The sequence below is a fragment of the Panthera leo genome, chromosome B2 (genome assembly GCF_018350215.1).
Source record: "Panthera leo isolate Ple1 chromosome B2, P.leo_Ple1_pat1.1, whole genome shotgun sequence".
Lineage (NCBI taxonomy): Eukaryota > Metazoa > Chordata > Mammalia > Carnivora > Felidae > Panthera > Panthera leo.
Window position 1 is genome coordinate 509578 of NC_056683.1, and position 18257 is coordinate 527834.

At 39.7% G+C, this 18257-nt stretch overlaps 2 protein-coding genes across 2 annotated transcripts in view; one reads left to right on the forward strand and one right to left on the reverse strand.

Moving 5' to 3' along the window:
- The window catches only part of LOC122219326 (olfactory receptor 2H2-like), a 254348-nt gene that overhangs the window by 207437 nt on the left and 28654 nt on the right, over positions 1-18257 (forward strand). The gene's annotated exons all lie outside the window — the stretch shown is intronic.
- LOC122219321 (olfactory receptor 14J1-like) lies at positions 7587-8553 on the reverse strand. Its single transcript, XM_042937492.1, is given in 2 exon segments — positions 7587-7775; positions 7777-8553. Coding segments are annotated over 2 exon segments (966 nt in total).

Below are 18257 nucleotides of genomic sequence, written 5' to 3' on the forward strand. Positions count from 1 at the left end.
GGCTCCCAGGATGCCACGGGGAAGAGGTTATAGGGAGCCTCTGGTTGGCTCTGGGTGTTGTTAAGGCTGCAAAGGGGAAAGGGTGGGATGCCGTTGTCTGCCCACCGAGTGGTAGGGGGATAAAGATGGCCACAGGGACTGCAGTGGGTAGGTGGAGTTTGGGGGTTGGAGGCAGGAAGGGAAAGAGGCAGGAGGTGTCTGGAAGAGCCTCACTTGGGTGATAGCATCAGGAGAGGGCAATGATGGGAGGCATGAGGCTACAGCACCCTATATTCCCAGGCAGTCTCCCATCCATGTCCAGGCTTGGGTAGCCAAAGTATCTGGGAGAAAAGCCACATGGACCATTTTCTGTGCTGAACCTGACCTTCCTGCCCTTCTCTTGCTCCGTCATGCATCGCTCAACCCGAGCCCTACCTAAACACTGGTCACATGTCTGGCTTCTGCTCTGTGGACGGCACTAAGAGGGCGCAACCACAGCTTCAGCTTCGCAGTGACCAGTGCAGGTGCCTGGCCAGCCCTGCCTCTGATACGGCGTCTGGCACAGCATCACTGTGAGGGGGCCACAGATTCACTTAGGGCTGGGAACTGAGGCTCAAAGGCCTTAGCTTAGCCACCTGATTCTTATAAGCCACTTCTAGACTATAATAGAATTTATATAGAAAACACACAAAATCAGCTATTACTCTTGGAATTATTAGAAATTAAGCGAGTGGCTAGATTTAAGTTTAAAGTGTAAGAATCAGTGTATTCCTCCTTAACAGTTATATTTCCTAAATTTCTTAGTTGTAACACACAGAACCAGTCCTGGCTATACTTAGCTATGTCCCAGAGTCCCCCTGATAATCCAGTGTGGGGACAGGAGCCCAGGCAGTGAGGGGGACGGCACAGTGTTGGCTCTGCGGGGCTGGGACACATGTGCCCTGTGGGATCTGGGACAGATTCCAGACTCCATCACTCTCCCCAAAGTGGGCATTTGGCCACCAGCCTCGGCAGAGCCACAAGCCACATGGCACCTGCTTCTTCAGGCTGAGGTCTCAGGCTGGACAGTCTAACCTTAGAACTTAGATCCTGTGCCTGCATCCAAGCCATGAGGAATACCCGGAAAGTGAGTGTTTGTCCTCTGCCTTGGGAGATAGCAGTAGTGACATGGGAATCCCTGCAATCCGTGGTAGCGTTCAGTGATGCTTGGTGTCTGCGGTGCATGTCTGACATGAATAGACCGTGAGCCAGGCTTCTAGCAACCACACAAATACCAAATCATAAAGCCAGTCGACTGAAAAATGTGGGTTACTTTCATGAAGAGAATCAGCAAAATTTTCTTCAGTGTAAACAATAAACCTTTAATATTTCTTGGTAAAAAGAAACTATTGCAGAGCATTATTCCAAGATTAGTCTATAAATTATGAATCATTGAATTACTTCAAAGACAAATGCAATATTTATTGAAATGAATTAAGAGGTTCAAAAGAAGAATACAATGTAATAAAAATACCTTACAGATAAAAGAAGGACTCTATGGCCCAAATTATGACAGCGAATGATAATGCAGTATTACTTAACTACCAGAAGTATATAAATACAGATTAATAAAAAATATTTGAAAGCATAGGAAAAGAGATAAAAATTGATATGTTCTGGGTGCCTGGGTGGCTCAGTCGGTTAGGCATCCGACTCTTGATTTTGGCCCAGGTCATGATCTCATGGTTGGTGAGTTTGAGCCCCACATTGGGCTCTGCTCTGACAGCGTAGAGCCTGCTTTGGATTCTCTCTCCTTCGCTCTCTGCCCCTCCCCCACTTTTGTGCATGTGCACTCTCTCTCTCTCAAAATAAATAAACCTAAAAAAAATAATATGTCCTTTTTGTAACTAGGTAGCATCATTAATAAAATAAGTCAATGAAAGAAAATTTCATAAATTGTGTTAACATATTTGGTGTACAACTTAAAAGGAAAAAATATAGTTTAGGGGCACCTGGGTGGCTCAGTCTGTTGAGCATCTGATTCTTGATTTTGGCTCAGGTCATGATCCCAGGGTTGTGGAATAGAGTCCCACATCAGGTTCTTCACTGATGGCACATGGCCTGCTTGGGATTCTCTCTCTCCCTCTCTCTCTGCCCCTTCTCCACCTGCACACATGTTCTCTCTCTCTAAAATATATATTTTATAGAGATTATAAAATATATGATGTATTTAATATATATTTTATTTTATATATAAATATATTATATAAATATAATATAATGTTTAATATATAATATAGGATATAATATAAATATATGTCATTTACATGTTATATATTATGTTATATATATTATATGTTAAATAGTTATATATTACATAATATATAATATAATAACATGTAAACTCTCTCCCTCTCTCTCTATATATATAGAGAGAGAGACACATATATATATAATCTAATATATAGACAGATAGTTTACACATTACTGAAGATGGATTGAATAGTCTAATATTTGAGGAGAAAAAATATTGGATTAGTAGTCATTGAAGGCTATCTCTTACTAACCTAGACAAGTTTTGTTGCTACATTTAAAAACTCATATTCAACTTATTTGATGTAATATTTGCAAAGAAATACACCTAGAAAAAATGGACTTAAAGAGGGGACCGAGAAAGTGGCTGTTGCCATCATAAAACACAGAATACTCATGTGTGTAAGAGTTTACACAATTAATAAAGCGTAAAATGTTGAAAATTAACACGGATAATATGGAGAAGGAAATATGGTAAACATGTTTAATCTCTTGAGGTAAAATATCACTGCTATAAAAATTAAAAAAATTAAGGATCCCCACAATATCCCATGCTGTATAGATCTTATGTACTTTTGTAGATACATGATATCTTTTTATCAATGACAAAAAGACCAAAAATCCACTTAAAAATGGGCAAAAGATTTGAACAAACACTTCCAAGTTCAAGATACATAATGCGTAAGTGGCTGAGAAGCCCATGAAAAAATGCTCAACCTCATTAGTTATTAAGGAAACACATTAAAACCGTATTGATATGCTACTAAATGCATATTTTATTTTATTGTTTAATGCATATTCTAAAAGCTAAAAAGTTAAAGAGAATGACAATACTAATGTTGGTGTGAACGTAGAGCAACTGGAACACTCACACATTGCTGGCATGTTTTATCTGGGGAATGTAATACAGCACAGTATTCTGGAAATCTGTGACAATTTTTTTGTAAAATTTAGCAAGCATGTACATTATGAATTCAGCCATTGCACTCCTAAATATTTACTCAGAATTAAATATGAGTGTGAAGAAACTTATAGAAATATTTATAAAAGCTTTATTTATGTACTCCAAACTGCAACTGATACCCCAGACCCAATTGCTCATGGATTGTGAATGAATAACAAAGCATAGTAGCATATCTATTTCACAGAACACAGCCCAGAACTCAACTAGATGGGTAAATCACAAGACCATTATGCTCAGCAAAAGGGGCTTAACATCAAAGAGTGCGTATGATTTCACTTGCAAAAATTCTAGAAAATGCAAACAAATGTTTAATACATTTAATACATGTTAAATACCAACGTTTAATGACAAAAAGTGGATTAGTGACTTCTTGCAGTAGAGGGCAGAAGGAGGAAGGACTCCAGATACACACGAATCTTTTTGGGGTGATGGAAATGTTTTGTATCTTGATTGTGGGTGTTGTCAGTGTTCATTGATTTATACACTTGAAGTGTAATAACCTTCATATAAATTTTACCATAAAAAAGTTGATGAAAAATGTAAAAAAGAATCAAAGTGTATTGTATTCAAAATTGAAGTTGTATTGTAATCAAAATAGAAGATTTGTAGGAATCAGTTATGAGTCTCCTCCAGTGCACCAGCCCAGGATAATGTTACCTGGGCCAAAAAGATGTCCGCAGACACAGAAGATGTGATCAGTAGCATTTTGGTGCAGTATGGGGCCTGAGTGAAAGGGAATATTCAGTGATCTATATTGAGCAATAAGGTAGGCAAAAGAGCTATTTATGGAGATAAAAAATGAAGAATAAAGAAAAAAATGAATAAGTGAACAAAAATAAATTGGACAAACTACCAGTGATAACCTGATTATTGATTAACCTTATAATATCAACAATCTTCATGTCAGTTATCTGGAACCATTTTCTTTTCTTCTTGATTGGCAGTCTCTGGGTGGTTTATCTCATTTACATGGGGCCATTCTTTACAAATAATGAATTCCTCATCTGAGAGTTTGGTTGAGGCCCCAGGAATATTTTCCTCTTAAATCTAGCTCAAAATGATCTCATTCAAAAAAATATGAAATTCTACAAATAGTAATTATTTTTGTTTGATACCATTTCTTCTCTTTCCCTTGAGAAGTAAAAAAAAATCCTCTGTAAGAAAAAAGACATTCCACATAAGTAAATTTAATTAAATAAAATTAATAATTATTAAATCAAATTAAATTTAAAAAATAAATATTTAAAAAATTTTTAAAAAACATTTATTCATTTTTGAGAGACAGAATGTAAGCAAGAGAGGAGCAGAGAGAGAGCAGAATCCGAAGCAGGCTCCAGGCTCTGAGCTGTCAACACAGAGTCCAGTGCAGGGCTTGAACCCACCAACTGTGAGATCATTACCTGCACTGAAGTCAGACGCTCAACTGACTGAGCCACCCTGGTGACCTATAAATTTTAAATATTATTTAAATAAAATTTTAAAGCAATAAATATTTTCTGTGAGAATAAAAACTACTCTATGAAATTGAATACATAGAATTATGTACATAGAAGTACATAGAATATGTACATAAATACATAGAAGTTTCTCTGCTTTAGAGGAGATAAAGCAGAAGACCAGCGGACATCCAAAGAGATTCAACGATGTATTGAACACATGCAGGAGGTGGGAGAGTAAAGAGGCAATTCTACTGCTAGGCGTGTAGCCTGAGGAATTCATTACCTATGTATAAAAGACATGCCTGGATGAAGATATTCACCAATGTGTTGTTTAGAATAATGACAAAAAGAAACATTTTCAAAAGGGGATGGGTTAAATACAGCGCACAGCCATTGAAATGATTTTACGTATTTCTCTAGAATGATGTTATTTCATAATGGGAATTTATCAACCGTATGTAAAGTGGTATTACAGTGCAATATAATGTTCACACATGTATACACATAAATAGAAAAATATCTAGCGGCACCTGGGTGGCTCAGTCGGTTGGGCGTCCGACTTCGGCTCAGGTCACGTCTCGTGGTCCCTGAGTTCAAGCCCCGCGTCGGGCTCTGTGCTGACTGCTCAGAGCCTGGATCCTGTTTCGGATTCTGTGTCTCCCTCTCTCTGTGACCCTTCCCCGTTCATGCTCTGTCTCTCTCTGTCTCAAAAATAAATAAACGTTAATTTTTTTTTTTTTTTTTAAATGTCTAGGGGCACCTGGGTGGCCCAGTTGGTTAAGCATCTGATTTCTGCTCAGGTCATGATCTGGTGGTTCATGAGTTCAAGCCCCACATCAGACTCTCTGCTGTCAGTGCAGACAGCCGACTTTGGGTCCTCTGCCTCCCTCTCTCTCTCTCTGCCCTTCCCCTGCTCTCTCTCTTTCAAAAATTAAAAAAAAAAAATTAAAAAAAGAAAAATATCTAGAAGTATAGTCACAGATAATACAATATCCATTCCAATGGGTTGATGGTTTACTTTAAAAATTTTCTTTGTCCTCATTATGGAATTATTTACAAATAATATGCAACCTGTTTAAACTATATATATATATATATATATATATATATATATATATATATATATATACACACACACACACACATACATATACATATTAATGCACATCTAGAGATAGAGGAACCACTGTGGACCAAGCTTTAAGACTGCAAAATATGACACTGAGAGAGATTTTGTCCTCAATTTCAGCTTCATACTTGAAGAGAAATAAAATGCATGACCTTTAAAATCAAACAACAAAACAATCTTCATGTGTGTACATGCATGTGTAGGTTACTATGGACAGAAGCATTAATCCAAACAGCCATCTAAAAAACATTCCCCATTATTCAGCAATCGCTCATCCCCACTGTTCTCAGTGTACTTTAGTTCACTTCAGCAAACCTGGGAACCAGTGCAGTATTGTCCTCTTGTGATTTATTAGCCCTTCATGGAGAAGGTTACACAGCCTCCTACCCCAGAAGGAGTCAGACCTTGGACCCACAAGGCCTGGGACTCATGCTTATAGGTTGGAGCTGTTCCCCGTTCCTCATCCTTGTTGTGTTTCATGGACCCAGGAGGCCTCCCTGCCTTACTCTGTAAAAACATCTTGTCAAGCTCTTCTATGGATCAGAATAAGAAATACATTAATGCAAACATCTCTAGTAATGGAAAAGCAGTACTGAATTACAGTACTATGTGCTTCTGTTTCTATGTTTATACACATAGACACACATGCTGGGAAGCATTTGCAAGTAGATGCAAATGAACAAGCTTTGAGTCAGACTAATATTAGTTTCAATCATAGCTTTACTACCCTTTTTTTAAATGTTTATTTTTTTTGAAAGTCTTTTTTTTAATGTTTATTTCTGAGACAGAGAGAGACAGAGCATGAGTGGGGGAGGGGCAGAGAGAGAGGGAGACATTGAATCAGAAGCAGGCTCCAGGCTCCGAGCTGTCAGCACACAGCCCGACACGGGGCTTGAACTCATGGACCGTGAGATCATGATCTGAGCCGAAGTTGGACGCTCAACTGACTGAGCCACCCAGGTGCCCCAATGTTTATTTATTTATTTTTTGAGAGACAGAGTGCATGTGCGCATGACGGAGAGAGAGAGAGAAAGAGAGAGAGAGCAGGGGAGGGGCAGAGAGGGGACAGAGGATCTGAAGTGGGTTCTGCACTGAAAGCAGTGAGCCTGATGCGGGTCTCAAACTCACCAACCATGAGATCATGACCTGAGCCAAACTCAGATGCTTACCTGACTGAGCCCCCCAGGCACCCACAGCTTTTTATTTGAGAAGTCTCAAGAAACCAATCTTTTCTAAATTTAGTGTCCTAATTGATCGAATGGGGACAATGTAGCATAGCTAGAAGAGTTGTCTAAAGGAGTTAAAAGAAACCCATGTACAATGAAACCGACATTTATTAGGGACTGAAAAAATTGTAGGAAAAGCTATTGAAAAGCTTAATAGGAAGGGGAATTAATGTAGAAACTTGACAGAGGTAAGAAACTTGGAGGCACACCAGCAAGCACACATGTATACCAAGAACTATACCAGGAACGTGCCCCCATAAACACAGTCAGCCTATGTGCCAGCAGTCTGGAGCCTGTCTGTTAGAAATCACCTTCAGATGATGCCGGCCAGGCCCTAAACTCATTGCCCTTTCTGTTTTATTTCAGAAAAAAATCCTAAAAGATGCCTTAAAATAACTCTTGAGTTGGAGGAAGGAAGGCCACTATCCTGAGAAGCATAATATCTTACTCAGATTTTGAGCAGAATATGAAGAATAGAAACATTGGAAGGGTGGAAATCAGACCTACCCTTTTACAATCTGAGACCTAATGACAATAACTTTTATTTGTATGGTTCTTTAGAATTTAAAAATGGCTTTTAAATACATCTTTCTCGGGGAAAATTCTCCTTTTGACAGCACCTTCCTCAGAGCGGCCTTCATGGCTTCATTGCGTAAACTGTAGATAACTGGATTGAGTGTGGGTGGTATCACCGTGTAGAATATGGAAAACATGAGGTCCATAGCTGATTGGGAGCCAGAAGGGGGGCCGCAGAAACTCAAAACCTGCTGTGGAGAGGAAGAAGGTGACTACAAACAGGTGTGGTAGGCAGGTGGCGAAGACCTTGGTCCGGCCCTCTGCTGATGGGATCCTCAGCACGGCAGAGAAGATGTGGACATAGGAGAGCACAATGGACACCAGGCAGATGAATGCTGCCGAAGTTGTGAAGGCAGCCACTGCAATCTCATTGACGAATTCATGAGAACAAGCTAGTTTCAGCATCTGAGGAATGTCACAGAAGAACTGGTAAATGACTCTCTCCCCACAGAGAGGTATGGAGAAGTTCACAGCAGTATGCATGAGCCCAGAGAAGCCCCCAGCAAGCCACACAGCTGCCACGGCGTGCCTACAAGTGCGGGGGTCCATAATGGTCTCATACTGCAGGGGCCGACAGATGGCGACATACCGGTCATAAGACATCACGGTGAGGATGGCCACTTCTGATGAGGCCAGAGCTATGAAGAAGAAAACCTGAAGGATGCACTGACCAAGTGAAATGTAACCGCTGTTTGTAAGTGAATTTGCAATGGACTGAGGCACTGTGACAGAGATGAAACAGAGGTCTAGGACAGAGAGGTGCTTCAAAAAGTAATACATGGGGGACTGAAGGCGATGGTCCAAGGTGGTCACGGTGATGATGAGGAGGTTTCCTGTCAAGGCCATCAGGTATGTCACCAAAAACAGCAATGCATATAAAATCTGAAGCTTTTGGTTTTCAGAAAACCCCATGAGGAGGAATCCACTCATGGAGGTCAAATTGGCCATGGTCACACTGAACGTAGCAAGTATGACTGTCTAGGAAGCCAAACAACAGTAGAAAGAATGTATCATATTTAGTATATCTGCATGTCAGGTTTACAGTGCACCCAACATAGACCTACTGAAATCAAGACAAACGTATCCCCGTAGTGATTAGGTAACACTTCATTTAGAAAAACCTTTACTACAGACACCATATGTTTTCACTCTTATGTGGATCCTGAGAAACTTAACAGAAACCCATGGGAGGGGGGGGGGGAGAAAAAAAAAGAAGTTAGAGTGGGAGAGAGCCAAAGCATAAGAGACTCTTAAAAACTGAGAACAAACTGAGGGTTGATGGGGGGTGGGAGGGAGGGGAGGGTGGGTGATGGGTATTGAGGAGGGCACCTTTTTGGGATGAGCACTGGGTGTTGTATGGAAACCAATTTGACAATAAATTTCATATATTAAAAAAAAAGAAAAACCTTTACTCATTATTCAGAAACAGAAGCTCTAAGGGTGACCAATGGCGTCACATAGCTTGAAAAAAGTCATCAGAATTTTCTGGAGCAGAGTTTGGATTGTTAAAGGTGTGAAACTGACAGAGACGATGAAATCTTTCCACTCAACATAGTCACTGAAGATTGTACTAGTATTATTGCATCTTATTATGATACCTTAGTATTACAGTAAGGTAGTAACATTTCTTTTGTTAACCATCTAAAATTAAATTGTTGGTACCACCTTGTAAGTGGATCTAAGAACAGACCAGAGGCAAACGTAGGGGAGCTGTTCACTCTAAAAACAGTCATATTCCTTGCCTCTGAGAGGCTCTCAACATTTTTAAAATATGAAACTTGGTTGGAATGAACTTCCCAGAGCAAGCTCAAACAGTGAAATAAACCTCAAAATTGTCACATGCAGATGCCACTGAAACTAAGCATTGAATTCTGAGGTTTGGAACTTGATAGATATCACAACTGTCTGATGGTGCCTTGTCCTTTTAATTTTTAAAACCTTAGGATGATTTGGATTTGGATATGTCCAATCAGGTTCGTTTGAACAAATAATGAGGTTTTCTAAAAAATATTGAGTTCTGGGGCACTGGGTGGCTCAGTCGTTTAAGCGCCTGGTTCTTGATCTCGGCTCAGGTCATGATCTCACAGTTTGTGAGTTTGAGCCCCACATAGGGCTACACTCTGCCAGTGAGGAACCTGCTTGGAATTCTCTCTCTCTTCCTCTCTCTCTATTCCTCCCCTGCTCGCAATCTCTCGCTGTCTCTCTCTGAATGAATAGATAACTTAAAAAAATTTGAAGAAGTATTTAGTTCTTACTACATTGTAGGCAGAATGCTAGATAATAGAGTATATGCCTTCCCAGTATTATCTCTATTATGACTTCTCCAATAAGAGTAAACATTTACTTTTCTTTTTCTCCAGGACATGAAATATATTAGCTAGTGAGTGCCCATTTCTAAAAATAATCAATCAAACAAACAAAACCTTAATACCACATACAACATAATTGTTAGGGGGATTGGCTGGTGTCACGTTTTATGTTAAAGGTAATACTGTAGAATCATAAAACCATTCTGTGTATCAGAGTTTACTCCACCGATTTCTACTTCTTTTTAAAAATCTGTGGATTTGTTGAAAGGTCAGTTCACCTTCAGTGAGTTTCTTGGTCAAGAAGGCAATTTCTTTACCATCTCTGTCCATTTCTCCACCTTTGATAATGGTACCTAACATAGAAGCACTAAGTAAATATTTATTTAACTGGGTATATACTTGATTGATTTCAATTCTATACAGTTTATCAAGTTGCTTGAATTAGTCCATCAGATACTGTGGTTTATTACATTGATTAATCCCTACCCAATGGAAAGAGGTTGAAAATCACTGAGGTAGTACCTTTTTGTTTTGCTGTAATTTATTTTGAGAACTGGCTGAAACTAATTATTAGGAAGCATTCTGGCAACAGCATGGATGTTGGATTAGCAGGATGTAAGATTGAAAAATGAAATATTGCCAGAGATGGTGAAGGTTTGAACTGATCTGTAAGTGTGACAAGAAGTGACAAGTACAAGAGAAAATGGGCAGATAAAACCTGATGTGATGGACGTACAGAGAAAAGATGTTGTGCTATTCTCCAAAACAGATACAGACAGGGAGGTGGTTGGGAGAGGAGGTGACCCTGATGAGAAAGACCCAGTCTGAGGTGATTGTGTGCTGAGCTTGAGGTCGAATATGAGGATCTAGAACTGAAAACACCATCAATGTAGAAAAGCAGTGAACCTAGCTCCTTTGAAAGGCACTTATAAGAATATTTTTAGGGGAAAAAAAGACAGAAAATAGGGCTGAGGATGATGTTCAGATACCGTCAAATTTCAAGAGATATGCATGAGAGGAGCCAGGGGCTGAGGAAGACAGTCACAGAGGAAGGAGAAAACCAGCAGTGAGTGGCCTCACAGAGCCAATGGAAGAGAAATGTTTTAGAAGAAACTATATGATAGGATCATATGTTTAAGAAAGGAAATTTAAAATAACAACAAAAGCACATTGAATTGGCCATTTTGAAGATCATTTGTGGATTTGCTAGATCTATTTTGGAGGTTTCATAGGTGTCTGAACATGAACGAGGTTCAGAACATGAATGAGATGTGAGAGGAAACACAGACATCGTGACCATTCTCCTCAGGAGGATGGCTATACATTTCGTAAAATATGGAGAAGTTGCACTCACCAGAGTTGGTCTTGGTCAGTAGGAGCAAATCTCAATTAATCCTAAAACTGAGCATCTTTGTTTTAAAAGCCAAGTTGGTAGCCTGGTCTCTGAAATGTTCAGGCCAGGAAAGGACTGAGATGCTTTCATAAGAGGCTGAACAGAGGGCATAGACCCAGGGACATTTTAACTTCTCCCAAAGCCCATTGACACTGAAAAGAATCGAGTTCGGCCCAGGTACCAGGGAGCAGGTCTGCTCGGCGAGGGTGGTGTTTCAGGTAAACACAGTTCAGAGCGTGGGGCTTAATGGAGTGGCCCCCCAAGGGATTGCCTCAGTGGAAAGTAATTAATTACCATCTTAGCTTAACTGTATCTTGTAGCCTGTGCCTTCCAGGGAGGGAAAAATGCATAATGTGTATAACTTATTTTCTATAGTATAAGGTCAGACTTAGATTTCTCTAGAAAATGGTATTTTTTCATTAATTCAATTTCTATTTCAATTCAACTTTCTATTAACAATTCCAATTTAGTGGTCATCAATAAAATCATGCCTGCTCATAAGGGCCTCATTTAGAAAAAGGGTATACTGGGGTGCCTGGGTGGCTCAGTCGGTTGAGCATCCAACTTCGGCTCAGGTTATGATCTCACAGTTCATGGGTTCAAGCCCCGCATCCACCTCTGTGCTGACTACTCAGAACCTGGAGTCTGCTTTGGATTCTGTGTCTCCCTCTCTCTCTGTCCCTCCCCAGCTCATGCTGTCTCTTTTTCTTCTCTCTCTCTCAAAAATAAATAAACAGTTAAGAAGAAAAAAAAAGAAAAAGGAAATATTTAGCAATTATTTGTTTGTATACACTTATACATAGTAATAGAATCAAGTATCTTAGCATTAAAGCAATATTCAGAGCTCACTGAGTTTAAACCTCATCTAAACACTATCTTTTCTAAAATAACTCTGAACCTGATCATCTGGGTCCCATTATAACAATCACATAAATGAGTAATTTTCAACTAAAGACCTATGTATTCAGTTTTCAAATTCCTATCATTGTAGGAAAGGCATTTTTTATTGCAATATGAACATTAATGAAATCTACTTTCATTTTTTGTTTGTTTGTTTTATATGTTTATTTATTTTTGAGAGAGAGACAGACAGACAGACAGACTGCAAGCAGGAGAGGTGCAGAAGGAGGAGACAGAATCCGAAGCAGACTCCAGGCTCTGAGCTGTCAGCACAGAGCCCGACATGGGGCTCGAATTCAAAAACTATGAGATCACGACCTGAGCCAAAGTTGGATCTACTTTCTCAACGGCAAAAGAAATTAAAAATTTCTAAATCTTCCAGCTACTCCTAAATATCAAAATTTCAATGTCACTTATATTCCATTTGACCACCACTTAAAAATAGCTCTAAGTTCCCCTATTTTTAATATTAAGAAATTGAATTTTAAAAGTTATAAACCAGCAGGCTTGGTTTTGAGTCCAGATCATTAATGATAGTCCTGCTTCAGTACCTCAGGAAGTGTCTCTGGGAGCATCTCCCCTGTTTTTATAACGTTTTCATGAACAATAAAGTGATCAAAAAGTAATCAAAGTAATCAAAAAGAGATCTCTGAAATTAAGTTTTCAGAAGACTATCTGCTATTTTAATTTTAATACAGGTTTTTATTGTGATCTGATCAATATTTTCATTAAAGCTTTGGATAAGAGTGGTAGATGATTATCGAAAGAAGGTAAAATCAATATTAGAGAATCCAAGCATGTCAACATATTAATTAGTGGGCTAATTCCAAGAAAATCATGGTATAGTTCAAATAGGACAAAATAATAAAATATATCTCATATACAAAAGCACATAGAAATTGGAGAGGTGGGTGGGTGTGTTTTCTTGTTTAAAGAATGGGTAAATCCCATAAATACATGTTAAAAGCATCCAATGACTGCCAAAATAAAAACTCAAAAAAAAAAAAATCTAAAAAAAAAAAAAAAAAAAAAAAAAATCTAAAATATCTATTGTCCTCATCAAACCAAAACTGAATCATTCCAGAATTGAAAACTTTAAGAAGATTGTAGAAAAAGGAGTGTGTTTGCAGCAAAAGTGATTAGCTGTCATTTATTCAAATTACTGAACAGCTCAGAAGGGACCTATATTTTCAATACTAAAAACGGTTGTCAGGTAAATAAGTCATATAGAGATAGACAAATACTGTGTGATCTAAACAAAAAGGAACTCATATTTACAGAGAACAGATTGGTGGTTAACACAGGTGGAGAGACGGGCCTGGGCAAAATGGGTGAAGGTCATCAAAGGATACAAACTTCGGGTTTAAGACAAGTAAGTTCTGGGAATGCCTTGTACAGCATGGTGACTATACTTAACAATAATATATATTTGAAAGTTGCTACTAGAGTAGATTTTTGTAAGTTTTAATTTTAATTCCAGTTAACATACAGTGTAATATTAGTTTCAGGTGTACAACATGGTGATTCAACACTTGCAAACAACACCCAGTGCTCTATACCCTCCTTCATCCCCATGACATTTCTCTTTTTCCCCTCCCACCTCCCTCTGGTGACTATCAGTGTGTTCTGTATAGGTAAGTCTTTTCTTGGTTTGTCTCTCTGTTTTTCCCCTTTGCTCATTTGTTTTGTTTCTTAAATTCCACATATGAGTGGAATCATAGGGTATTTATCTTTCTCTGACTGACTTATTTCACTTAGCATAATACACTCTAGTTTCATCCACATTGCTGCAAATGGCAAGACTTCATTCTTTTTCATGGCTAATAGTCCATTGTGTGTGTGTGGGGGGGTGTATACATACCACATATTCTTTATCCATTCATCAGTTGATTAACACAGGACTGTTTTCATAATTTGGCTATTGTTGATAATGCTGCTATAAACATCAGTGTGCATGTACCACTTTGAATTAGTGTTTTTGTATTCTTTGGGTAAATACCTAGTAGTGCAATTGCTGGGTCATAGGGTAGTTGGAAAAATAGATCCTAACTGTGTGTGGGGGTGGACGGTATCTAGAGTTATTGTCTGATCGTTTCACAATATACGCATATATCAAATCACTTAAATTTAAAAATTTAAATTTTAAATTTGAAATTTTTGAGGTACCTCCATACTCTTATTTTCTAGAGTGACTGCACCAGTTTGCATTCCCACCAACAGTGCAAGAAGGTTCCCCTTTCTCCACATCCTTACCAACACGTGTTGTTGCCTGAATTGTCAATGTTAGCCATTCTGACTGGTGTGAGGTGGTATCTCATCATGGTTTTGATTTGTATTTCCCTGATGAGGAGTGGTGTTGAGCATCTTTTCATGTGTCTCTTAGCCATCTGGATTTCTTTGGAAAAATATCTATTCATGTCTTCTGACCATTTTTTTATTTAACTTTATTTTTTATTTTTTAAAATTTACATCCAAATTAGTATATAATGAAGCAATGATTTCAGTAGATTCCTTAATACCCCTTACCCATTTAGACCATCCCCCCTCCCACAAACCCTCCACCAACCCTAAGTTTGTTCTCCATATTTATCAGTCTCTTTTGTTTTGTCCCCCTCCCTGTTTTTATATTATTTTTGTTTCCCTTTCCTTATGTTCATCTGTTTTGTCTCTTAAAGTCCTCATATGAGTGAAGCCATATGATTTTTGTCTTTCTCTAATTTCACTTAGTATAATACCCTCCAGTTCCATCCATGTAGTTGCAAACGGCAAGATTTCATTCTGACCGTTTTTAAAAAGTTTTTATTTAAACTCCAGTTAGTTAAGGAGCACCTGGGTGGCTCAGTTGGTTAAGCGTCCGACTTTGTCCCAGGTCAGGATCTTTCAGTTTGTAGGTTCAAGCCCCACGTCGGGCTCTGTGCTGGCAGCTCAGAGCCTGGAGCCTGCTTCAGATGCTGTGTCTTCCTCTTTCTGCCCCTCCCTGGCTCATGCTCCGTCACTGTCTCTCTCTCAAAAATAAATAAATATTAAAAAAAAAATTAACTCCAGTTAAAGTACAGTGTAATATTAATTTCAGGTGTGCAATTTATTGATTCAGTATTTACACACAATACCCAGTGCTCATCACAAGTGCCCTCTGTTATGCCCAGAATTCGTGATCCCCAAAGACCGCCAGGGAGCCGAGTCCGCTGTAAAAGCAAAAGAGCTTTTATTCGAGCTAGCCCGAGCTCAATCCCCTACCTGCACCGACATAGCGGTGACATACCGGGGAGAGAGAGCCAGTTTCTAAAGGACAAAGGTTTTATTGGGGCCTAGGGGCAGTTGGTGAGGTAATGGCTGTGGCCTCAGCCGATTGGCTGGGGAAGGGTCCCAGTCCTGTTAGGCAGGTGAGCGGGAGGTTACTCAAGGGGAGGAGGCGTGGTCAAGGTGAAGGACACGGAACAAGATGGAGTCAGCCAGCCTAGGCCCGCCCTTTCACCCTCCTTGATCCCCATTCACCCATCCCCCACGGTCTCCCCTCTGTTAACCATTGGTTGGTTTGTTCTCTACAGTTAAGAATCTGTTTCCTGGTTTGTCTCTTTCCGTTTTTCTATGATCATCTGTTTTGTTTCTTAAACTCCACGTATGAGTGAAATCATGCGGTATTCATCTTTCCCTGACTTGTTTCGCTTAGCATAATACTCTCTACCTCCATCCATGTCAATTGTAAATGGCACCATTTCATCCCTTTTGATGAATGAGTAATGTATTGTGTGTGTGTGTATATATATATATATATATATATATATATATATATATATATATATATACACACATATATATATTCCACATCTTTATCCATTCATCAGTCAAAATTACAGTGAAATATCACCTCACACCGGTCAGAAGCCAGTTAGGTGGTGAGTGTTGGCTGCTGGTGGCCACAGGAGGGAAATGGCTCCGGCCAAGTCCTGTTCCTAGTGGGGTCTTTCTGAGAATGCTGCCTCTCTGGGATGTGCACAGAGATGAGCAAATAACCTCCCCTCTCTGCACCCCAGGAGCTTCTCAGATTGCTTCCTCCTCGCTGTCCCTGGGCTGTTTGTCCTTCTGTGTCTCCAAGCGCAAGGCAGTGCCCTCAGGCTGATCCCAGCCTCCTCCTTTAACATTCCAGGCTTGAATTCCTGCTATTGCCAGAAGTCAGGAGATCCAGCCCCTCTAGCCCTGCTGGATGGTTGCTAGGGAGATTCATCATTCCCCACCCCCTCCCTTGCCCTTCTCCTTGACCTCGACCTCAGCTCCCTCCCCATCCCAGCGGCCAAGGTCCATTTCTCTCCCAAACTGCATCTGGGCATTCCTACCTTCTTGGCTGTGGCCTCTTCTCTACCTTAGGTTGTGGAGCTTGTCCTGACAGTCTTCAGGTTGGTTTTGGGGTGTTCAGAATGATTGAGTTACTGTTGTGTTCGTGGGTGAGGCCAGCCCAGGCCTTCCTGCTCCACTGCCCTCTTCCCACCTATCTGAAGAGTAGATCTTACAAGTTCTCAGCACAAGAGAAATAGATCCTAACTGGGTGGGGATGGAGGGTATCTGGACTTATTGTGTGATTCAGTTAACATGAGGAATGCTACTTTGGCTTGCTTGCTGGTTTGAGCGTTTTCTCCTTCACGTACCCTCCCACCAACCACGCCGTGGATTTACACAAAAACTTTAAGGGTTTTTTACTTGCTAAACCGAACTCAGAAAATCATGTGTTGGCTTACGTTTATAAACATGGCTATCAGTGTAAAGTGTCACACAAGCAAAATTGGTTTGCACTTCTTATAGGTGTACGTGGGGTATAATGGGAATACTGGTATTTTACCTAATTGTGGTATTTATTCCAGGTATCAAGTTTAAACACTTTTTCACAATAATGCTTACCTTACTTTTGGGATTTTATGTGTGCTGTACCTGTATTGTTCAAGGGAGGTTAGGGCTAGCTGCAGTAACAATCCCAACTCAGTAATTTAGACCCAAATACTACATTTTTTATTCATATAAAATATGACTTTGGAAATCAGTGTCTCATTCTTTCCAATAACCAGGTGGTCCAGACCTCTCAGAATGTGACCTGCAAGGTTGCTGAGGCCCAGGAGAAGTGCCAGAAGTAGGGGAAAGACAGGAGTTTTATTTTATTTTTTTAATATCATTTTTGAGAAATTGGTTTCTCAACACACAGTGCTCATCCCAACAGGTGCCCTCCTCAATGCCCATCACCCACCCTCCCCTCTCCCCCACCCCCCATCAACCCTCAGTTTGTTCTCAGTATCCAAGAGTCTCTTATGGTTTGCCTCCCTCTTTCTCTGTAACTTCCCCCCCTCCCCTCCCCCATGGTCTTCTGTTAAGTTTCTGAAGATCCACATAAGAGTGAAAACACATGGTACTTTCTTTCTCTGTATGACTTATTTCACTTAGCATAATACCTTCTAGTTCTATCCATGTTGCTGCAAATGGCCAGATTTCATTCTTTCTTATTGCCAAGTAGTATTCCATTGTATATATAAACCACATCTTCTTTATCCATTCGTCAGTTGATGGACATTCAGGCTCTTTCCATAATTTGACTATTGTTGAAAGTGCTGCTATAAACATTGGGGTACAAGTGCCCCTATGCATCAGCACTCCTGTATCCCTTGGGTAAATTCCTAGCAGTGGTATTGCTGGGTCATAGGATAGTTCTATTTTTAATTTTTTGAGTAACCTCCACACTGTTTTCCAGAAGACAGGATTTTTTTTATAAGTATAGTCTTATTTTTACTTAAAAAAATATGGAAGGTACACATTGAGAATTGAAATACTATGTCTTTTCTTTCTAGAGATGTGACATCATGTTTTCTGGTAATTTCTATGAAACATTGTGCTAAATCAAAGCATACATATGACTATTAAAGCTGTTTGCTCTCTCCTCCTCATGCTGAGCCAGCCCAGCGGAACACTGCCTTGGTAGGGAGATTTTAACAGGAGGAAGGAACTGCAGAGTCCCTACTCCAACAGAAAACCTAACAAACAGAAAGCGTTTTAGCAAACCTGTACGAACA